Source organism: Canis aureus, chromosome 14 (genome assembly GCF_053574225.1).
Source record: "Canis aureus isolate CA01 chromosome 14, VMU_Caureus_v.1.0, whole genome shotgun sequence".
NCBI classification, from domain to species: domain Eukaryota; kingdom Metazoa; phylum Chordata; class Mammalia; order Carnivora; family Canidae; genus Canis; species Canis aureus.
In genome coordinates this window covers 39,842,205-39,861,856 of record NC_135624.1, presented here as the reverse complement: position 1 = coordinate 39,861,856, position 19,652 = coordinate 39,842,205, and the positions used below count along the sequence as shown (strand labels likewise).

General features: G+C 66.5%; 2 protein-coding genes across 29 annotated transcripts in view; one reads left to right on the top strand and one right to left on the bottom strand.

The window, feature by feature from the left end:
- Positions 1 to 3,860: 3,860 nt before the first annotated feature.
- LOC144283410 (uncharacterized) lies at positions 3,861 to 10,441 on the bottom strand. 6 transcript variants are annotated; one of them, XR_013351981.1, is made up of 4 exons: positions 8,575 to 10,366; positions 6,195 to 6,436; positions 5,428 to 5,678; positions 3,861 to 4,934 (listed from the first exon to the last, which is right to left on the bottom strand). XR_013351981.1 is itself a non-coding variant. In XM_077847491.1 (4 exons), the coding sequence occupies exons 2-4, from the start codon at positions 6,588 to 6,590 to the stop codon at positions 4,164 to 4,166; spliced, it is 981 nt and encodes a 326-aa protein (XP_077703617.1). In that variant the 5' UTR covers positions 6,591 to 7,716; positions 8,575 to 10,441; the 3' UTR covers positions 3,861 to 4,163. The 6 variants fall into 6 exon arrangements, 4 of the variants coding, with proteins under 4 accessions (XP_077703617.1, XP_077703618.1, XP_077703616.1 ...); XM_077847491.1 differs by having other exon boundaries at positions 3,861 to 4,667; positions 6,365 to 7,716; positions 8,575 to 10,441; XM_077847492.1 differs by having other exon boundaries at positions 3,861 to 4,667; positions 6,365 to 6,436; positions 8,575 to 10,423.
- The window catches only part of LOC144283409 (maestro heat-like repeat family member 5), a 26,870-nt gene continuing 17,153 nt past the window's right edge, over positions 9,936 to 19,652 (top strand). For 4 of the 23 annotated variants that reach the window (XR_013351979.1, XR_013351978.1, XM_077847473.1 and 1 more), the window contains exons 1-11: positions 9,962 to 10,460; positions 11,521 to 11,553; positions 11,710 to 11,851; positions 13,946 to 14,094; positions 15,029 to 15,202; positions 15,770 to 15,886; positions 16,238 to 16,357; positions 16,825 to 16,974; positions 17,097 to 17,219; positions 17,336 to 17,412; positions 17,988 to 18,123. Coding sequence is in view for 17 of the 23 variants with exons in the window: in XM_077847473.1 (XP_077703599.1) it covers positions 11,545 to 11,553; positions 11,710 to 11,851; positions 13,946 to 14,094; positions 15,029 to 15,202; positions 15,770 to 15,886; positions 16,238 to 16,357; positions 16,825 to 16,974; positions 17,097 to 17,219; positions 17,336 to 17,412; positions 17,988 to 18,123 (1,197 nt within the window). In the remaining 6 variants the exon portion in view is untranslated. Of the gene's footprint in view, positions 10,461 to 11,520; positions 11,554 to 11,709; positions 11,852 to 13,945; positions 14,095 to 15,028; positions 15,203 to 15,769; positions 15,887 to 16,237; positions 16,358 to 16,824; positions 17,004 to 17,096; positions 17,220 to 17,335; positions 17,413 to 17,987; positions 18,124 to 19,652 lie in introns of those variants that run through there. The other 19 variants (XM_077847481.1, XM_077847479.1, XM_077847478.1 and 16 more) reach the window with 14 other exon arrangements.

The window sequence follows — 19,652 nt, the reverse complement described above, 5'->3', positions numbered from 1 at the left end:
TCCCGTAACTATCTTGCCTCTGTTTCGCCCTGTGCTTGGTACGGCTCTGCCAGAGAGCGTCAGTCTGCGCCCGCTCGGGGGAGCCGTCCAAAGTATGCGAAGAATGAAGAGCCACCCTGGAGCAGGTGGGCGTCAGCCTGGTGGTAAGAGAACACCCCGGGGGCGTCCTGGCCACTGCAGAGACACCGGCCCCACCCACGGAGGCCGGGAGGGCCTAGGGCGCCAGCCGCAGGGTGGCTGGGGTTCTGGACCGTGGGCCCCGCCTGTGCCCCACCGTGCTCAGGAGAGGGCCTGGCCTCCTGGGGGGAGGGGGGAGGGGTCACCGAGAGAGCGCTGGTGCATGAGGTCTCGTCAGTGGGAACTCGGCCCCGGCTGTCCTCTGATCCCTGGATGAAGCAAGAGCTTGTGGTCCACTCAGACCCCCACATCTCCTGGGCAGCAGCCCGCTGTTCCGTCCTCGAAGCCTGAGGAGAGCCGACCTGGGCTTTGCTCCCCTGAGCAGCAACGTCACTGCTGTGCGGGCTCCCCTCTAGAAGGGCCAGGCTGGGCCGTGTGCACCGCTGCCCGGGCCCGGGGCCCGGGGACTGAGGGGGGGGAGGGGCCGCTTGGGGGGCTGGGTTCCTGGGTTCCAGGCCTCAGGGCCTCCCCTGACGGGGTCCAGCACCTCTGCTTCCTGGCGCCCTCTGCCCACCCTGCACCCCACCCCCACCTTCAGGCCCCCTCCACGCTCCCCTCCCCCTGGGGGCTCAGGTGTGGAAGGTGGGTTTGTATTTAGAGTCTGTCTGCATTTCTTCTCCCTGCCACCATCCGGGTGTTGCCATGGGAACCAGGCTGTGCTCCCAGTGGCATCCTTGACGGATGAGTGTCAGGGCCCACCTGTGCGAGTGTGTGTGATAGGGTGTGTGCAAGTGTGCGATGGGGAGCGTGCAAGTGTGTGACTGGTGGGGACTGTGAGTGTGTGTGTGATAGGGGGTGTGTGTCTGAGTGTGGGTGGTGGGCCATGTGCCCGTGTGGCACAGTGTGCACGAGCGTGGCAGGGGGTGCACGCGCGTGTGTGTGGAGGGGGCCAGGCCCTGAGAGGCGCCGTGGGGTCCGCGGTTGGAGCAGCGGGCAGAGGGCAGGTGGTTGTGGGAAAGCCACCCCGTGCTGGCCTGACCTCTGCGCGGGGCTGTGACCCGGTGGCCGCCAAGGTCCTGCTCCTGACCCACTGCCCACCCGCGGGGCAGCCCCTGCCCTCCCGCCTCCCCTTTGAGCACCAGGCCTGGGCTCAGGCCGTAGCCCGTCCTCTGGGGCAGGTGTCAGGGGGCTTCGGAGCCGCCCCCCGGCCCCCGCCCCCGCAGTCACGGGGTCCCCAGCCACAGGCCCTGCACACTCACTGGACACAAGTCCTTGCTGACTGGGGCTTCCTCCGCCCCCTCGGGCCGTCTGTGCAGTGGCCGGTCTCCAGGGCCCTCCCCTGCTCCTGGGACCCAGACCAGGGCAGGGGGAGGGAAGCAGCAGGGAGAGGGGCCCGCTGGGCGCCCGCTGACAGCAGCCCCCAGTCGCCTGTCATCGGCCTCCGCCCACCTGGGAGCTCCTACCAGGAGCCCCATGAGCCCCGTGGGTGGGAGAGGAGGGGAGGGGGCAGAGGGGAGGGAGAGCCCAGGGCAGCTGAGAGCTGCAGGCCTGGAGCTCCTCCCTGCCCCTGTGCCCGCCCCCACCCCTGCAGCCTCTCCCACCCCTGCGGGCCCAGCCAGTGGGGCTGCCTGGGTCTCCAGAGGGATGGGGGCGGGGCTCCTTCCCCTGCAGAGCAGCTCCCAGGGCAGGGCTGGCCTCAGATTGGTCCTGCCCCCTGCCGCTGCCCGTCCCCATCACCCCTGCCCTGACACTGGGTCAGGCTTTGGATATATTGGGTTAAACAAATTGCATAATTAACACAAATTTCTCTTTTTATTGTGGCTACTAGAAAATTTTCAGTCACATCTGCAGTTCCCTCTTCCTGTCGCCAGTGCTGCGTGCCTCACTGGGGGGTGGTGGTGGTGCAGGACAGGCATGCCCCTGTGGAGGGGCAGGGGCGGGGCTGGCTTGCTGATCCCGACCGCTGGGTGATGGGGGTCGCTGGAGCTCCTGCTTCCCCGGCTGCAGGACCATATCTGAGGCCAGAATCCCACGGGGGTGTTGTCCTAGAGCCGCGAGGCCCCAAACAATCACCTGGGGTGATCCAGGACCCCACGGGGGAGCTGGTCTGCTTCCAGCATCGCAGGCCAGCTCGGCGCTTATCCACCAAAAGGGGACCCTCTGGAAAAACACACAGCACCTGGGGCGCAGGGCTCGTGCCATGCCACCCACAGCCTGAGCCCCATGGCGTGCACCCCAGTCCTTCTCCGCCCGCAGCCCATCCTGCTACCTCTCGGGCTCTGGACACCCCCTGGCTGCACCCCACGCCCACCAGGCCCAAGCGCCCTGGGGTCGGCTTCCCAGCACCTCCCCGACCCAGGGGCCCCCTGGCACTTCAGCCCCTAGGACTTGGGTTGGAGACTCCTGGGCTGCTCCCCGCAGGGCAGGAGAGGGCAATGGGGATTTCTAACAGGCTTCCAAATGTGGCTAAAGTGATGCTGATGACAGCCAGGCCCTGCGGGGGGGGGGGGGGTCTTCTCTGTCCCCACCCCATTTTGCAGGCCACATGTCCCTGTGCCTCTGGCTTGGGCACCCAGTGTCAGGTCAGGGAAATGGCCCAGGGGCCCAGGGCTGGATCCTGCGGGACCCCCAACCAGCTGGTGACCCCTTAGTCCGAAGAACTAAGGGATCCAGAGCAGGGCGAGGTGGCCGCAGGGGTTTCTGGGCCCAACCTACAGACTGAACCCTTGCTCGTGGCCTCCGCTGACCCCCGGCCTTGGACACCAGACGTCTGTAGGGAGGGGCTCTGTCCCCGGGTGGTGGGGACTTAGTAGCTCAGATGTCTCGAGACCTGCCCCCAAGATGCCAGCTGTCTGTGCCCTGGACTCGGCTGTGCAGAGCACCCAGCCCCACAGCCCAGCCCCGCCCAGCAGGGACGCCCTCGGACACCGGCACTGCCCCGTAAGCGCCGCCGCCCTCCCGGGAGGTGTCGTGGAGAGTGGAAAGCCGTTGCCGTGCGGACCCTGCTCCCCCACAGAACGTCCCGAGGGTGGCGGCACGCGGCCGATGTCGCCGCGTCTGTTTCAAGCTTCCTTTCAGCAGTTCTCGGCCCGGGATCCGGGTGCTGCCCTGGGCGTCCCCCGACCTAGTCCCGACCTCCTCCTGGCTTTGACCGAGGCCTGGCGCAAGGAGCTGAACGCTGGCTCCAAAACCCGCGCGCGAGCAGGTGCTTCCCATCGCTCACCACACTAAGGGGCTTCGGGACAGAAGGGGCCGATCACATCCCTTGATGTGAGAAGAGAGTTGAGAAAAGGTAACGCTCGGGTTGCGGGTTACGATAAAAACTCAGCAAAGCAGGAGGAGAGGGGAGCTCCTCCAGCCCGAGCAGGGGAGTCTACAGGAACGGACACTGACTCGGTCACCAGCGCTAAGAGGCCAAAGGTTTTCCCGCTAAGATCGAGAGTAGTGGAAATCCTAGCTACTGAACGAAGGCGAGAAGCACACATGGACGCACACGCACACGTTGAAAAGGAGGAGGGGGTGGCCCAGGGGGCTCGGCTCAGCGCCACCTTCAGCCCAGGGCGGGATCCTGGAGACCCGGGATCGAGTCCCACGTCGGGCTCCCTGCAGGGAGCCTGCTTCCTCCTCTGCCTGGGTCTCTGCCTCGCTCTCTCTCTCTCTCTCTCTGTGTGTCTCTTATGAATAAATAAAATCTTTTTTTTTAATTTTTTTAAAATTTTTATTTATTTATGATAGTCAGAGAGAGAGAGAGAGAGAGAGAGAGAGAGAGGCAGAGACATAGGCAGAGGGAGAAGCAGGCTCCACGCACCAGGAGCCCGACGTGGGATTCGATCCCCGGTCTCCAGGATCGGGCCCTGGGCCAAAGGCAGGCGCTAAACCGCTGCGCCACCCAGGGATCCCAATAAAATCTTTTTAAAAAAATAAAAATTCTGACGTTTGCAGGGAAAGGAGAAGGAACAGGACTGGCGAACACAGTTTGGAACAGGAAGAATGAAGCGGGAGGAATCAGTCTCCCCGATATCAAGGCTTCTCTGCAGCTGCCGTGATCAAGACTGTGGGGTGCTGGCAGCGGGGTGGCCGCACGGGCAGGGGGAGCAGGGCGGAGCCCCCGGGACAGGGCCCCCCAAGCAGTCCGGCTTGTTCCACCTGCCCTGCACGGGGCCCCACTGCGAGCCTCCAGGTGGCTGGAAACCCCCTAACCCCGTGGCTGCCACGACCCCCATGACCCCCGCGACCCCACAAGTGTGCAGGAGGCCCCCCACCCCGGACTGACCGCCTCGGGGAAAGGGTGGGGACCGTGGGGTTGGCCCAGCGCCCTGGCTGCCAAGGGGGCCTGGGGTTGGCATCTTGTGGCCGGTGCTGCTCCGGGGTTTGAACACACCTGGGCTCAGATTCCTCCACCGGGTGGCGTGGAGGGCGGGTGGTCGCTGGGCCCACCCAACCACGTCCTTTGCGCCCGTGGCTGCCGGCTTCCGGAGAGCTCTGGCCTGTGCCCACCCAGCTGCACCCCGGGAGAGCGTGAGGACGGCTTCTTCGCCATCTGTGCGGCCCTGGGGGGACGGCGCGGCTTCGTTACCGCCGCCCTCGATGGGTGTCCGGGTGTGCGATGACCCGTGTCCCCCCTCCCTCCCTGCTGCCTTTGCAGGGGTCGTGAGGTCGCCGGCCTTGGAGGTCCCCGAGACGGTCTGGGGTGACCCGGGCCAGGGGTGCTGTGGAGGGGACTTCTGTTGGGGAGGCAGGAGGCTGGCCCTCTGGGCCCCAAGGTGGGGGACACCCAGGCAGCTTCACCCGAAGTGAGCTGGTCCTTTGGGAGGTGCCTGTGGATGGGGGGGGTCATGTCAGCCTCAGAGCGGTGGCCAGGGACACAGGGAAGGAATCGAGTGACTGTCAGGCCCCGGGGGGTGGGTATTTCATCAGCCCGGGCGTGGGGGGGGGGGTCGGCCATCACCTCCTGCTGCCACCAAGGGGCTCCTTGAGGGGACACACCACCTGCGACCCGAGGGCCACAAAGTTCACCCCCGGTTGGCAGAGGCGGGGGTGCCCGTGCGCTTGGCGTCAGGAGAGCCCTGTGGCCCAGGTGGGGGCGCCGCTGGGGACGGGTCCCTGTCCACCATCAGCCGCATCTGTGTCTCTGTGGGGCCCCAGGGGCCCTGAGGTGACTGCAGCGGGACTCGCAGGCAAGTGGGGGGATGGACTCCCGCCACCAGACGTGCGAAGTGGGTGACGTAGCGGCGGCGGGGACATGGGGTCGGTCTGCCGCCGAGTGGAGGTCGCAGGAGGACGCGGGAGGATGCGGACCCAAGGACTCACCGTGAGTAACCCGCGTCTCTCTATGGATCCTGCCGGTGGCTGGCTCGACATCCACGCCCCGTCCCTCCCATGGAAGCCCTGGTGTGTCCGATGTGGCCACGTGGCCCGTTTCCTGCCGACGCGGCATAAGGGTCCCTGTGTACAGCTGACAGGAGGGCTCTTGTTTCCAGCAGACTTGGAACTGTTCACCCCTTTGGCCACAGGGATGTGACCTCCTTTGTCTGATGTGATGGTCGGAGGCAGGCAGCCACCTTGGGGACAGGGAGGAACAAAGCTCCCGCAGGAAGAAGGCAGGAGGAGGGGGGTCCGGGGGACGGGGGGACATGCAGTGTCCAAGCTCACTTTGGGCCACCCGCCCCGACTTCGCGTCCGAGAGGAAGCCACTCATTTGAGGTGCGACTGTTGCACTGGGGTGAGCGTGGGCGGACCGGCAGTGTCAGGGGCACAGACACACTTGGGGCCCTTGACGTGAGCTCAGCCACCTCGAGTGCTGCTGCGGTGACGATGGAGTCGGGGGGGGGGGGGGGGCGGGGGGGGGCGGCCATGGCTGGTGACCCGCAGCTCCCAGGGAGCAGCTCCCGTTCCAGCGTCCCTCCTGTGCTCAGGGCCCTCCCTCACCTCCCTGCTCACCCTCTCGCTCACCCCTCACCTCCCTGCTCACCCCCTCACTCACCTCCTCACCCCCTTACCTCCCTGCTCACCTCCTTGCTCACCTCCTCACTCTCACCCCCTCACCTCCCCGCTCACCCCTTCAGCGCCCTGCTCACCTACTCACTCCCTCACTGAGCCCGGGGCTGCCAGAAAACTAGGGCAGAGCGTGTTATTCCAGGCGCCCAGAAATCTCCTGAGACGCTGAAGGGCCCAGACTGTGCAGATGGGCGGCGGCCGTGGGCAAGGACGCAAACGTGGGGGGCTCCGTGCTCGCTCGCTCGCCCACCTGCTCGTCCTCTGCTCCACTCGCTGGGCTCTGGGCTGTGCTTCCTCCTCCTTCTGTCCCAGCCGCTGTTTCCTGAGGACCCGGTGTGAGGACGAGGCCCAGCCCGCAGGCTCTCGCCCCTCCCCGCCCCCCCCAGGGCCCCTGAGTGTCCACCCCCCACTCCTCCCCGGGCGTCCTCGCACTTCCACTGTCCCTGCCCAGCACGCTTGCCCAGCGTTTTAGTCATCAACGCCCAGTAATCTGCCTCAAGCCCCGGGTGGCCGTGGCCGAGGCACAGGGAGGCCGAGGAATGTGCCCCGGCCACGCAGCACGCGGGGGAGGAGCAGGTGTTCGCCTGAGCCCGGAGCAGGGCTGACCACAGGGGGCGCAGGCCCGGCCCAGCCACTGGGCTGCAGGCATCTGGAAGCCGCCCACAGCCCTGTCCGGCCCCGGCCTCCCCCTCCCTGGCCCCACCGGACCCTGGAGAGTCAGGGTGGATGCCGCAGCAGCAGGGCTGTTGGCCGAGGCCCCCAAGGAGCAGGAGGGGGTCCGGGGGGAATCCGGGGATCTTGGATACCAGACGCTACCTTCCTGTGGCCGAGACCCTCTCCCCCGGCAGGTGCATCCCCCACCCCGGGCTGGGCCCTTGCACACCACCTCCTACCCTGACACTCGCTGGGGCTGTCCCCCATGTGGGCTGCGACACCTTTTCTTCCCTTGCCATCTGGCGAGCTCCTACCCATGCTGCAAGCCCCGGCTTGGATGCCCCTTCCTCCAGGAGGCCTGCCCTGATTCCCCCAGGCACACCTGGACGGTTTCCCCTTTCCTTCCAGTGAGTCTGTCTCCCTGCCAGGTGGAGCCCCTGGGCACAGCCCGTCCGCTCACACCGTCTTCCTCTCCCCAGCTGACGGGGGGACAGTACATTCTGGGCGTTCGATTATCATGTACTGAATAAGTGAGTGAGTCAGATGGTGACAGCCTGTCGCTGGGAGCCGTGGGCTGCAGCGGGACTCGGAGGAGCCCTGCCTTCCCCATCTCGCCGCTCCCTGCCAGGGAGGGATCCACTCAGCAGAAACTGCGCGCCCCCCCCCCCCCCGTCTCCCCCGTGCTGCCAGCCCGTGTGGACCTCGGGGGGCAGGAGCGAAGTCTCGAGCACAGCGTGGGCCCCGGGCCGAGCCAGCCCCTCTATGACGTGAGCAGCGTGGGCGCCCGGACTCCCTGGTGTTCACGGTCTTCCCGGGCCCAGGGGTCACTCCACATGGAGGTGCTGGCGCCCCGGGTCGCTCTGTCCAGCGGTCAATCTAGATTTCCATACACGGGGTTCTGGGTCTTCAAACTATAGCAGTGACAGGTGTGTGGGGGACAGCAGAGACCTGGGTCAGGGGGCAGGAGACCTCGGCGTGAGGCGCGCGCCCTTCTGCGTCCACGGAGCCTCACTGCTGGAGCGGGGATCCCTTGTCAGGCCGCACCCTGCTCCCCACTGCTGCCACCGTGAACCCCCATGATGGCCCTCCTCTCACGTGGTCCCCCCAAGAGCACCCAGGGGCCTCTGTCCCTCTCTGCCTTCTCCAAGAGGCCTTCCCAGGTTGCCCCTGACACCGCACCCACTCCGGGGTGAGGGCCACCCTCTCACTTCCTCAGGCCCTTGGTCGCCAACCCCAGGGCAAGGGCTGCACCACTGACACCTGCACCCTGTCTGGAAATTGCCCCTTGAGTCCTGGTCACTGCTTGGCTTCTGACCCCGGCTCGGATGGGCCTCACCAGCTCCACCCCAGGGCCCCCCGAGCCTTTGTCTCGTGCGAGGCCCTCGGCTGCTCCTGGGGAGGTGGGACGCCGCCTGCCCTGCACCATCCATCTCTAGCTATCCTCAGGCCTCAGTTTCCCCGGCCCTGCTCAGCTCCTCCTCCGGGATGCCTCCTCCAGGCTGGGTGAGGGCCCAGGGAAGGGCTGTCAGGAGTAGGACACCCTCTCCCAGGCCCCAGGCTAGGGTGGGCCTGCCCACTGAGCTCAGGGCCTGGGGGTTCCAAGCCCTTCAGCCGGGGGGCCCCTGCCAACAGGCACCTCTCAGGGCCCTGGCACCTGCCCACTTCTGCTCCGATCTGTCCCCAGGCGGCTGGCTTTGCCCTCAAGTGGCTGCCTGCCCAGCCCCGGCCTGCCTGGGGCCCCTGCCTGCAGCCTGCCCTTGTGCTCCGAGCTTCGAAGCCCCACGTGCAGGCCCGGCGCCCGCTCACCTCTTCCTCACGTGGCCCTCGTTGCCACGGAGATGGGCATGCCACCGGGGGCCAGGGACTGAGGGCCCCATTCAGATGTGCCTTCCGGAGTCCCATCACCCCGTGTGGCCGGAAGGTCCGGTTCCATCCCACGGTGCTCCAGGGTGTTGAGCATGTTTGGTAAGTCCCCACCGTGACACATCCCAGGGTGAACTCGGGCCCCTCTGCTCATGACAAATGACCCAGAGGGTTTGAAGGGATTGGGAACCCTCGATGTGACCCCACAGTGCCCCAGAGCCTGGCCTGGGCTGCGCTGGTGTCCCCCGCCCGGTCCCACCCACTCCGTGGGTTGTGTCAGGGGACAGGGGGCAGAGGGAGAAACACCCACGACCCGGAGGCACATGGTCCCTCTGGCTGCAGCTTCCAAAACGCCCCCCAAGGTGGTCACTGCCCGAACCAGGGAGGCCTCATCCGGGGCTTTCCCCTACACGCGGCCCTGACACCGGCCCTGACACGGGCCCTGACACCGGCCACAGCGGCCTGCAGCCCCCGGCTCCCCTTTCTGTCCGAGCCTGGGGTCCCCGTCTCCAGCTCCTGGGGGCCACACTCCTCATGGGCCCCTGCTGGTGGCCGCTTCACATCCTCTTGCCCACCCACTGCCCGCCTCCGACCTAGAGCGGCCTCGCCTCCTGGGGCCTCACCCGGGCTCGGCCGAGGCGGGGGACCTCTGTCTGTGGGCTCTGGGACTCTCTGCCTCAGGAACCGGGGAGCCCACTGTGCATCAGAGATGCCCCCGGGAGCGGCCCCACACCAGTGAGGGCCCCACAGCTGCCCCAGGGCGGCTGGCGGGCGCAGGTGTCTCTCAGGCCAGAAAGTTCCTCCAACAAGAACTCTCCGCGGGCAGAGGCTCCTCAGGGAAGCCACCCTGCAGACACCTGCTGGGGGAGGGAGTCCCGGGTGCAGGGTCAGCCCCAGGCCCCGTGTGACCTTGCCAGGCTGGGGACTGCTGGTCTGCCCAGGGATGGGGGTGTGCTGTCCCCGAAGTGGGGAGGTGGGAAGAGGATCCCTTGGGGGGCAGCACGGGAGGGGGCTGTCTCCCCAGAGGCCCCTCCAAGGGGCAGCTGGTTAGCCCCACCCCTGAGAGCCCCCCGGTCCCCGTGTGCGCCCGAAGGAGAGAATGTCACCGAATCCTCCTTGGGCAGCGGTGGGCGGCGGGGGTGGGGTGGGGCGGGCAAGACTGGACCCCTTTCATATTCTCGCGGTTTCCAGGGCACAGCCCTGGGCAGCAGGAGCTGAGACGCTCGACCCAGCGACCCCGTGAGCCCAAACCCGTCCGGTGGTCTCAGGCGGGTGGGCCCCGGATGCTGCGGGGGACAAGCGCCCCCGGAGGTCGTCAGGGTGCCCGTCAGGAGCAGGCCCGGGCCTGTCTCAGAGGAGAGCCCTGGAGCGAGGCCGCCAGGGGGCCACACTGTCCCCGGGACTGTCTGGGTCAGCACCCAGCCGGGGTCCCCCTGGGCCTCGGAGAACCGAGCCCACGGCCATACGCAGGGGGAAGGCCCCAACTGCCCGGGGGCGTCGGTTGGAGGCTGGAATTCTCAGGCCTGCGGGGCTGTTGGGGGCCACAGGGGAGCCCTGGTCTCTGGACTTGCTTCTCGGGAGACAGGACCTCGGGTCTCAGGGGTGTCTCTTGGGGGTGCCAGCCCCACGAGCCTCAGCTCAGCCCTGGTGAACCGCCTGGACCCCCTCCCCGCAGCAGTTTGCAGAAGGGGCTCAACTGTCTTCTGGGAACACACGGGCATCCTCCCCGCCAGAGCCTGGAGCCAGAGGGCAGGTCACAGGGGTCTTCTCCGCAGGGACCCACACCTGAGCGCGGGGTGCTGAGGGCGTCCTCAGGACTGGATTGCCAGGTCAGAGCAAAAGTGGGGCCGCTGAGGTAGGGCAGGAGCCACGGGGGCCCTGGACAGGAGACCGGCCAGCTCGGCCTGGGGTGGGCTGTGGTTGTCACTTGTCACATCCTCCAGGCCTGGGCAGAGGGACATGGGACATTGGTCAAGTGAGGGAAGAAAGGTGGCAAGAGGGATGGTGCAGGGAGACTCATGGTGTGCATGGGGCCCCGAGACCCAGGTCTGGCTGGTGAGCTCGTGCGAGAGGGGCTGAGTACCAGGCCGGCACCCACCTCTCCTGGTTCTGGGCCGGTGGGCGTAAGAGGCCAGGTGGACAGGGCTCCTGGCCCGGTGTCCCTGCCTAGGGAGGGGCCGGGTGCCTTCTCTGGCTCTCCCTTGGGTGCGTCCACTGGCGGGCACGTGCTCATGGATCCGCTTGCCTTCATCCGTCCCTGGATGCATTGGGGCCTTGGAGTGCAGACGCCCTCCCCAGAGGGGAGGGAACCGGATGGGGGTGGGGAGGTGCCAGGAGACGTGTGAGTCCCTTTGGGGCCCAGGCAGATGGGGGCAGTGAGAGGGTGAGAGGGTGAGTGCACAGTTTTGGGGAGTCACTAGGGGGCAAAGGGAAGCCAGAGCCCCAGCATGGCTGCGGGGCTCAGAGGTGCCCTCCCCCAGAGGAAGAGCCCGGTCAGGGCCTGAGGGAGGTCCCGTCTGCAGGCGTCCCAGGGTGCCCCTCACCCCAGACTGGCAGCCGATTCCGGCCTGTCCTGGACCCTCTGAACCAGAAGGTCCCCCAGAACCAGGCCCTTCGGGGGGTGGGCATGGATGGTCCAGGGGAGGTGAGGACCGGGGAGGGCCCAGGTTGCCACGGGGCCCCCAGGCCTCTCAGAGCACATGACCTCTCTACCCGGCCCAGGCCACAGGGGTCAAGCCCCTTTGGCCCCTCTGCAATGTCCCTGGGATGTGCTGGTACGGACAGTGTGGATACGGAATCCCAGAACCTCCAGGGAGGGGGGCCTGGTAAGGATGGGGGGCCCTGAACATCAGCTCACAGTAGGAACCTAATCTGTCCCTCCTTCCCTAGGTCACCTGGAGCTCGTGAGGCTGCATGCTCGAGGTAGGGGGCCCAGCCTGGGTTGGGGTGCCTGGCCGGGGTGGGGGGCCCAGCAGGGTTGAGGTATCTGACCGAGATGGGGGTCCAGCAAGGTTGGGGTGCCTGGTTGGGGTGGTGGGCCCAGCAGAGTTGGGATGCCTGACAGAGGTGGGGGGCCAGTGTGGTCCCGCCCCTGCCCCCCAGGACCTGTGCTCCCATCAGGAGAGCCTGTCCATGGTGGCTGCACCCAGCGACGGCTTCCATGGGTCCCAGTGGAGGTCCACCTGCCTGTTGCCCACAGAGGAACAGAAGCGGGATGTCGGTGAGCAGGGCGGGCTCGGGGCTGGGGGTGCGGGGTCCAGGGCCCTCAAGGGCCTGCTGGGCTGTCCCTGGATGGCACTGTCCTGGTCCTCCAGGCCTGGAGCACACCTCTTCCCTGGGGGCCTTGCTTCGGGTTGCCGTGTCTGCTGGGGGTGGAGGGACGGCTCCACTGGCACCTGACAGAAACTTCGGAAATGTCTGGAGCCATTGCAAGCGGGCGAGGGACACCGGGGTCTGCGGCCTCCTGGGAGCGGGTGCGGGTGGGGGTTGGGCGGGCACCACCTGCCGCCGGGCAGCAAGCTCCTGGCGTTCTCCTTCCAGCTGCCCCTCCTGCAGCCCCATGAGGCAGGGGTGGGGGGGGCTCCCACCTGCCCTGGAGGCACAGACCCCTCGAGAGTGTGGTAAACAGGAGCATTTTGGGTTTATTTGTGGTTCCCATGCCTGGTGAGTGGTAGATGCTCAAGAAGCTTCTACTGATTGAACCAAGGAACAAAAGGGTGGACGGACAGGTCCACGGGCCACGCCAGCAGGGAGGTCGCCTAACCAGCAGCTCAAGCCTGGGCCTGGCCCTCGCTCTGAGCAGTGACCCTGGCTCCGGGTGTCAGGGGGGTGGGGGTCCCTGAGTGGGACACACTGGGACACACCAGCAGGCCCGGGGGCCGTGGGGCGCGCGCGGCCGGGAGGGCGTGAGGTCCGGGGCGGACGGGCAGCGCGGGGCCCGCAGGCGCCCGACCCCAGACCTGACTTTGTGTCCGTTCCCGGCGGGTGCTGGCCGCGCGCCCGTCTCGGCTGATCAGAGAAGTATTGGTTACCTCAGGCCGCCGGAAGCCCGGACGCTCGGTTTTACCAAAGGCTCCAGGCTGCATTGAGTGTACGAGAGAGGAAGCCCGCCCGGCTGGCCTGAACACGATTGTTACTTATTTTTGAGACCTGTTGCTAAATTACCTTTCAAGATGAACCCTCTCCCCACCCCCCACCCCACCTCCCACCCCCTGCCCCGGCCCCAGGTGGGGAGACCAGCTTCCCCCTCGCTGGCTCGAGTCCTAGGTCCTTGTGCTTTTACTCTGGGTCTCCTTTATCACTGGTGGGCGGGAGGGGGGTGCACGCCTTCCCATTTCTCTGCTGGCCACGGGGTCTTCGGGGCGCCTCCACTGCCTCTCCCGACACCGAGTTGTTTCCCGGACAGTCAGTCTGAGCTGTTGTGCCCACGGCAGAGATCTCTTCAGGGGTCGCCGCGTGGCCGGCCGTGCAGACTGCGCCCCGGGTCGGGGCCACGAACCCTAAAACTCTTCTCCCTTTGTTTCTGCCCTGGTGTCCTATTTAGAAAGCCCTTCTCTACTCCGGGATTCCTAATAACAAAGCCCAGGGACGTCCGGGTGGCTCAGTGGTTGAGCCTCTGCCTTCGGCTCAGGGCCTGACCCCGGGGTCCCAGGATCGAGTCCGGCATCGGGCTCTCCGCAGGGAGCCTGCTTCTCCCTCTGCCTGGGTCTCAGCCTCTCTCTGTGTGTCTCATGAATTAAAAAAAAACAAAAACAACAACAACAACAAAAAAAAAACAAAGCCCAGTCTGCTCTGTATATTTAAGTTGTTGTTTGGAAATTCAAATATTGTAACAGCCTGCTCTTGATTTTGCTGTGAGTAGGGACCCTGGCTAGTCTTTTTTCTTCTTCTTCCTCCTCCTCCTCCTCCCCTTCCTCCTCCCTTTCCTCCTCCTCCTCCTCCTCCTCCTTCTTCTTCTTCTTCTTTCTCCTCTTCTTTCTTTTTCTTTTTCTTCTTTTTGTTTTGTTTTTTCTTCCAAACCATGAGCTTCGGGACTCCGTTGTCTTGGGCTGGAGTTTTGTGCTCCTGTCGTGAGCTGCGTTCCCTCCGCCTCCGCCAGGCTGGCTGGCATCTGCAGGCGGCTGTGCCCAGGGCCGTGTCCCAGCGCCCCAGTGGCCTCTGCCCTCCCCCGTCCCATGCTTGCAGCCTCCTGGCTGCTCTCCCACGGTTTCCCCGCAGATGCACTGCAAAGACAGTGGTGTGGAGCCCGGCCAGGGCAGGAGCTGAGAGGTGTAGGGGCGCCCCCAGCGCAGGGCTGCTTGTCTGTCCTCTGCAGGTCACCCGGGCAGGGCGACCTTGGACGAGTCCCTGGGTGACAGATCACCGTGGGAGGAAGAGCTCCTGGGTCAGATCAGGGCCATGTCAGACTCGCAGAGGAGCAGAGTGCTGGAGGCGATCCAGCACCGCATCGAGGAGCACACCCAGGTGGGGCCTGGCCCCCCCTCCCCCGCTCGTCCCAGCAGGATGCCACCCTCCACCACCCCGGGGCCCCGGGACCCACACTGCCTCTCAGCCTCCACTGGCCTCCGGGTCCCTGAGCCCCTGACCTTCCGGGACGTGTGGCAGAAGGTGCCAGAAGGCAGGAAGTCTCTGGGACACGAGTGGGGGGCAGGTGGGACCCAGGGACCATGCCAGGGGTGTTCAGTGCCCAGAGCCCCACGGAGCCACACATAGCCTGCCTCCACCTCTCGGCCTTGGGGGCTGCAGGGACAGGGTGACATCGCAGCCGGGGCCCTCCCAACCTGGGGGGATGCAGAGGGCTCTCCAGCTCAGGCCCCTGCAATTGTGGGGGCCAGGCCCTGCTCTGTCTTCTGAGGGCCTGAGCTACCCCAGGGTGGGGGGTGTGCGGGGCCACGGGGCTGGGTGGGGCAGGGCCATCCTGCCCCCGGTCCTCCCCATTCCTGCTCCAGATAATCCGGAGGGGGTGGGGTGGGGCTGCCAGATGGGATCGAGCAGGAGGGATCACGGCAGGACGTGTACCCCAGAGGGACCCCGGCTCCAAGGCCACAGAGCTCAGCTGCGGGGCCCTGGAAACTGGCCGAGGGTCAGCCCGTCCTCGGAGACCCTGGCTCAGACTGGGGAGGAAGGGAAACCCAGCCGGTGGGAAAGGCCCGTGCAAAGGCCCTGGGGCCAGCAGGACGGTGGCCGGGCAGGGTTGGGGAGCACTCTCAGGGTAGGCCGCAGGGCCAGGCATCATGGGCTCACCAGCCAGTTTAAGGGGTGCAACCTGTGTCTTGCAGGTAGGGGTCGCAGGTCGGCCTGGCCGGAATCACACTTTGAGTGAGCCCCCTGGTGGGGGGCACCCCCAAATCTCTCCTTAACCTCCCCGGGAGTAGCTTGTGTTCTCTGACACCCACAGGTGATCACCATCCCCGGGGGCTCCAGTGGACTCGGGCTCCAGCTCCCCCGGGCAGGTCACTGGGGCCCGAGCACTGTGTTCTGTCTGCAGCTCCTCTGGAAGGAGGTGGCCGACCCTGGCATCCGGGAGCTGCTGGCGCCCTTGAACCTGGAACCCCAGCAGCCTGTGGAGAAGGTCAGTGGCTGGGCGGCATGCCCGGGCGTCCCCACGAGTGCCCAGAGACGCCCACGAGCCTCTGCCGGCGGCGGAGCGTGTGGCTGCTGCGACCCGAAGCTCTGGGTGCGCGACCTGGCGGACAGGCAGCAGGGGTGCCTTTACCACAAGGGGACGGGGGCCCGGGGGCCACGTCACGCCTGCTGAGCGTGGGCTACCAGCCTGCTGGGTGAGGCCAGGGCGGCAGGGCCTGCGCGCAGTGGGCATCACGCTCCAGGAAACCCGCTCAGTATCCTCGAGAGAAAGCCAACGGGGATTCCTGGGTGACGCCGGGGGCACCTCCTGCACCCACACGACGTGGGGTCGGGACTCAAGGGCCTGTCCAGGGCACAGGGCCTGGGTGCTGCCCTATGGGAGCCGCAAAGCTTGGGGCCCAGGCCCAGCAAAGAAGCCACACGAGGTGGGCGGGGAGGGGCACGGCGGCCCAGGGCAGGGGCTGTGCAGGTCGGGAGGGGTTCCCCCTACACCCGCCGCGGGGCTGCCCCTTCCCTGGCCGCTGGGGACACCTGTCCTTGCTCCTCCTCCCAGGCCTTCCTCTTCCTGGTTTATGGGCTGATCCTCAGAGAGTGTGCCAGTAGCGACCTGGTGAGAAGGCACCTGATGCGCCTCCTGGAGCTGTCGCACCAGACGGCCGGCCAGCGGGAGGTGCGCCCGCAGCCCGCGCCCCCAGCCCCTCAGCCCAGCCCCCAGGACGCCCGAGCCCGCGGCGTGGACTTTGCTACTTGACGGTGGGGGCCCTTCCGCCCTTGATGCCACCACTTGGTGACTCCCTCAGCACCCAGCGCTGCCCTGATCACCGCGGGGCCGCATCCCGTCCTCAGCCACGTCCCAGCTGCATCCTGACCCGGTGGCCCCAGTGGGGTGCACGCCCTTCAGGGCTGGAGCGGGCCTCACCCGCCAACCTTTGTAGGGCTTTCAGGAGGAGGGGGCAGGGGATAGAGGCCACGTCCCCCACTGCCACCTGGGGCCCAGCTCACAGGCTCTTCTGGCCGGCAGGGCATGGCAGTGGCCAGCGGCATAGCGTCGTCCTCGCACCTGCAGGAGGTGTGGGCCACGCTGGAGCACCTGGGCCGCACCAGGGTCCTGAGGACTGCATGCACGTCCCCGGACTACCAGGTAGGGAGGGCGGCCTGGGACCTGGAGACTGTCGTCCAGGCACTCCGAGCCTCAGTTCGCTCCCTGGAACTGTGCGGGTGACCCCTGCCCTGCCCACCTCCCCAGGGGGCAGGCATCTGTGAGCCTGGTCCCTGGGGCCCCACACATGAGATCCACAGCCTCTGTAGGGGCTGATGGCCGGAACCGTGGGCCGGCTCGGCCTCAGGGTGCGGGGCGTGGCCTGCACCTCCAGCTCCCCACCTGGGCACCCGCCCTGGGGGGGATGCCGGGTGCCCTCGTTCTGCTAGTCGTAGGCACCGCGCTGGGAAGAGCGAGAGGCACTGCCTGCAGAAGCGGCGACTCCCGCTAGAGGGGCGGGGGAGGGGGGGCTTTCGGGACGGGGTGGGGGGCTGGCGCTGGGCCTGGGAACGGGATCCCAACCCAGGGCACAGGGCACAGTCCCCAGAGGCCGCCCGCCCCGTCGGCAGGAGCCGTACACCGACGTGCACTGGAGGTGGGTGAGCAGCACCTCCCTGCTCTGCTACGGGCACATGGCCCTGCACGCCGGGGAGCGCATCCTGCCCTGGGTGGACAACGTCATCTCCAGGATGGTCTACTACTTCTCCTGCAGCTGCTACGTGAGCCCTGCCCCGCCCGGCAGCAGGGGGTGCGGGCGTCCTCTGGTGGTGGTGGGGGGCGCCAGGCCGCGGGGCGGGATGCCAGGGACCCCCGCTAAGGCTGTCCTGATCTGCGCGGGCAGGACAACATCCTGGAAACCAGCTTCCTCTCGGCGGCCGTCATGCTTGTGAAAGCCCTGAAGCAGGAGCACAGCACCCGGAGATACAGATTCACACAGATACCAGAGCTTATCCAGTGTCTCCTGGTGAGGGGCTCGCACGGGGACCCGCCAGCAGGGGCGTCCAGGGCAGCCAGGGCGACGGGGAGACATCGAGCTGGGCCCGAGCTGCTGCCGAGCACCTCCTGCTCTGACCCCCCCAGGCCATCCTCCAGAAGGAGCCCAACTTCCTGGCCACGCTCTTCCGGCAGAAGATCATACTGGTCATCATGGAGCTCAGGTAACTCCCCTCTGGCTCCAGGAACAGACAGGCCAAGTCCTCTGTGTGTGCGGTGGGAGCCTATGCGTGCGGGGAAGGGGTGTGACAAAGGGGCCACAGTGTGGGGCAGGCCTGCTGAAGCCACGTCACATATGGTCAGGGACAGATGGCCTCGCTCCCATCTGAGACGGGCTGTTACCACGGGGACGCCGTGACCCTGACTCCAGTCACACCCTGAGCCCTGACCCTGGTCACACGCTGAGCCCTGACCTTTTTCACAGGCTGACCCCTGATCCCATTAACAGAGCTGACACTGACCACAGAATAATTCCTAAGTTTTCTCACAAATAAATGTCAGTAAACCCACGTGAATGGATTGGGGTGGCCTCCCCCAGCCCACACGAGCTCTGTTTTCCCTGTTGGGGACAACAGCATCCCCGCACCAAGCCAGGGTCTCAGTCCTGCCTGGAATCCAGACCCACTTCCACATATTAAGTTGTGAAACCGTCTCCCTGCAGGAGACCTGTTCGAGCCACGTCTCTCACTCCTGGACCTTGGGCTCTGTGACGAGTCCACAGTCTTCGTGTTTCTTCCAGCAAGCTGCGGCCCAGCCTCAAACCCGCGGTCAAGTCCAGGATCCTGCAGACCTGCCTGCAGAGCCTGTACATGCTCCCGCCCATGGAGATGCTGAAGAGCTGCTTACCCCCGCTGGACTTGGCCCCGGACGTCATGGTGACCGCCTGTTCTGGGCGTTGCTCTCCCGTCTCTGGGTGCTGGGTGCTGGGGGCTGGGGGCTGGGGGCTGGGGGCTGGGGGCTGGGAGCTGGGGGCTGGGGGCTGGGGGCTGGGGGCTGGGCTGGCTTGTCCAGCCCTTGTTGCGGGAGAGAATGAGGGAGCCCAGGAGAGAGGACCCTGGCCCAGCCCAGCTTTCACCCGACTTTACCACAGACCTGTCTTCACTCTGGAAAAGTCTGCGTCTTGAGTTCTGATGGGGTCTGGTGTCCACGCAGCCCACTGATGTTTTGTGGCTCAGATGGGACTAGGGCGCAAAAGCACTCCCCCAAGCCCCCCAAACGTGTGCAGCTTCCAGCTGCCTACTCACGGGCTCCTGCAGCCCTTAACAAACACGGCCTGCGAGGTGCGGACAGGGCGGCCCCAATCCCCACCCATCAGGCCCAGCGTGACCCAGCTCCCCGCCTGCACCACACACTGTCCCCCCGGGGTGGCAGAGACACACATCCACCCACGTGCCACCAGGCAGGCAGGTCACAAGGCCATGCCCAGAGTGCGGGCTTGAGGGCTCCCGTCCACGGGAACCCCGCCAGAGTCCTGGTGGCCTTCCAGTGCGCAGTGACAGGAGGCCTGGGTGACAGGGTCCCCCAAGAACCACTTTTCTCAAGGACTTTAGGTTAGGTCCCACGAACACAAAGCAGGGCAGGCAGGGAGCCGTCGTGCCCACCATGTGCTGCGCTGCGCTGAGCGGGGCGCTGACGAGCCACACACATTCCTGCTCGGGGTGGGGGGGTTCGTCAGGAGGACACGGAGACCCGCCTGGAGACAGGACGCAGCAGGGGCTGGGCTCCCAGGGAGCAGATTGTGAGCTCAGAGTCGGGGAGGCCGTGGGGAGCCGAGAGGGCAGGGTGGGGTCACCGCGGGGAAGTCTCGGCTGCCCGCTGGGGAGCTCTGGCGCCCAGGCCATTCCACGAGAGCATCACCCCGCCAGGCCCCCGGCCAGTCACTGGCCACGGGTGGCCCTCTGTGAGGGGACGGAAGCTTGGCGGCCGGGTCCTGAGTGGCCAGCAGCCGGGACTGGGTGCCTGGGGGTCCCCGAGTCTAACACGTCACGGGAGCACAGTCCCGGGAGGGACGGACCAGGGCAGGAGAAGTGAGGCCACAGGATGGATGAACCACGGGAAGCCGACCGCCACACACACAAAACCGCGCACAAAGTGGACGGTTCTAGACGTTGCAACCTCTACTGGTGAAAGTATCCCCCAAATCAAGACGATGAGCATGCTTATCACCCCCCAAAGCTTCCTCACGCCACCGTGGAACCCCTCTCCTCGCTGTTGTCGTCGTCACAGCCTGCGTCTCCTGGAACTCTGTATAAGTGCGATCACACGGGGACACGCTTGTTTTGCCCGGGTTCGTCGCACTCAGCACAATGGTTCGGAGACGCGCCTCCACCGCAGCTCGTGTGCACGGCGCGTCCCTCTTTGCTGCGGAGCCGTGTCTGTCCGGGTTCCCGCGTGTCCGGCGTCC

Bases quoted from the DNA above. Each gene is read 5' to 3' on its own strand.
- LOC144283410 (XM_077847489.1), bottom strand. From the start codon at position 5,972: ATGGCCGCCCCCCCCCGCCCCCCCCCCCCCCCCGACTCCATCGTCACC. The intron at 5,679-5,769 runs GTGAGCTTGGAC...CCTGTCCCCAAG, and splicing joins GTCGGGGCGGGTGGCCCAAA to GTGGCTGCCTGCCTCCGACC. The intron at 4,668-5,427 runs GTGAGTCCTTGG...CCGTCCCCCCAG, and splicing joins AGAGACGCGGGTTACTCACG to GGCCGCACAGATGGCGAAGA.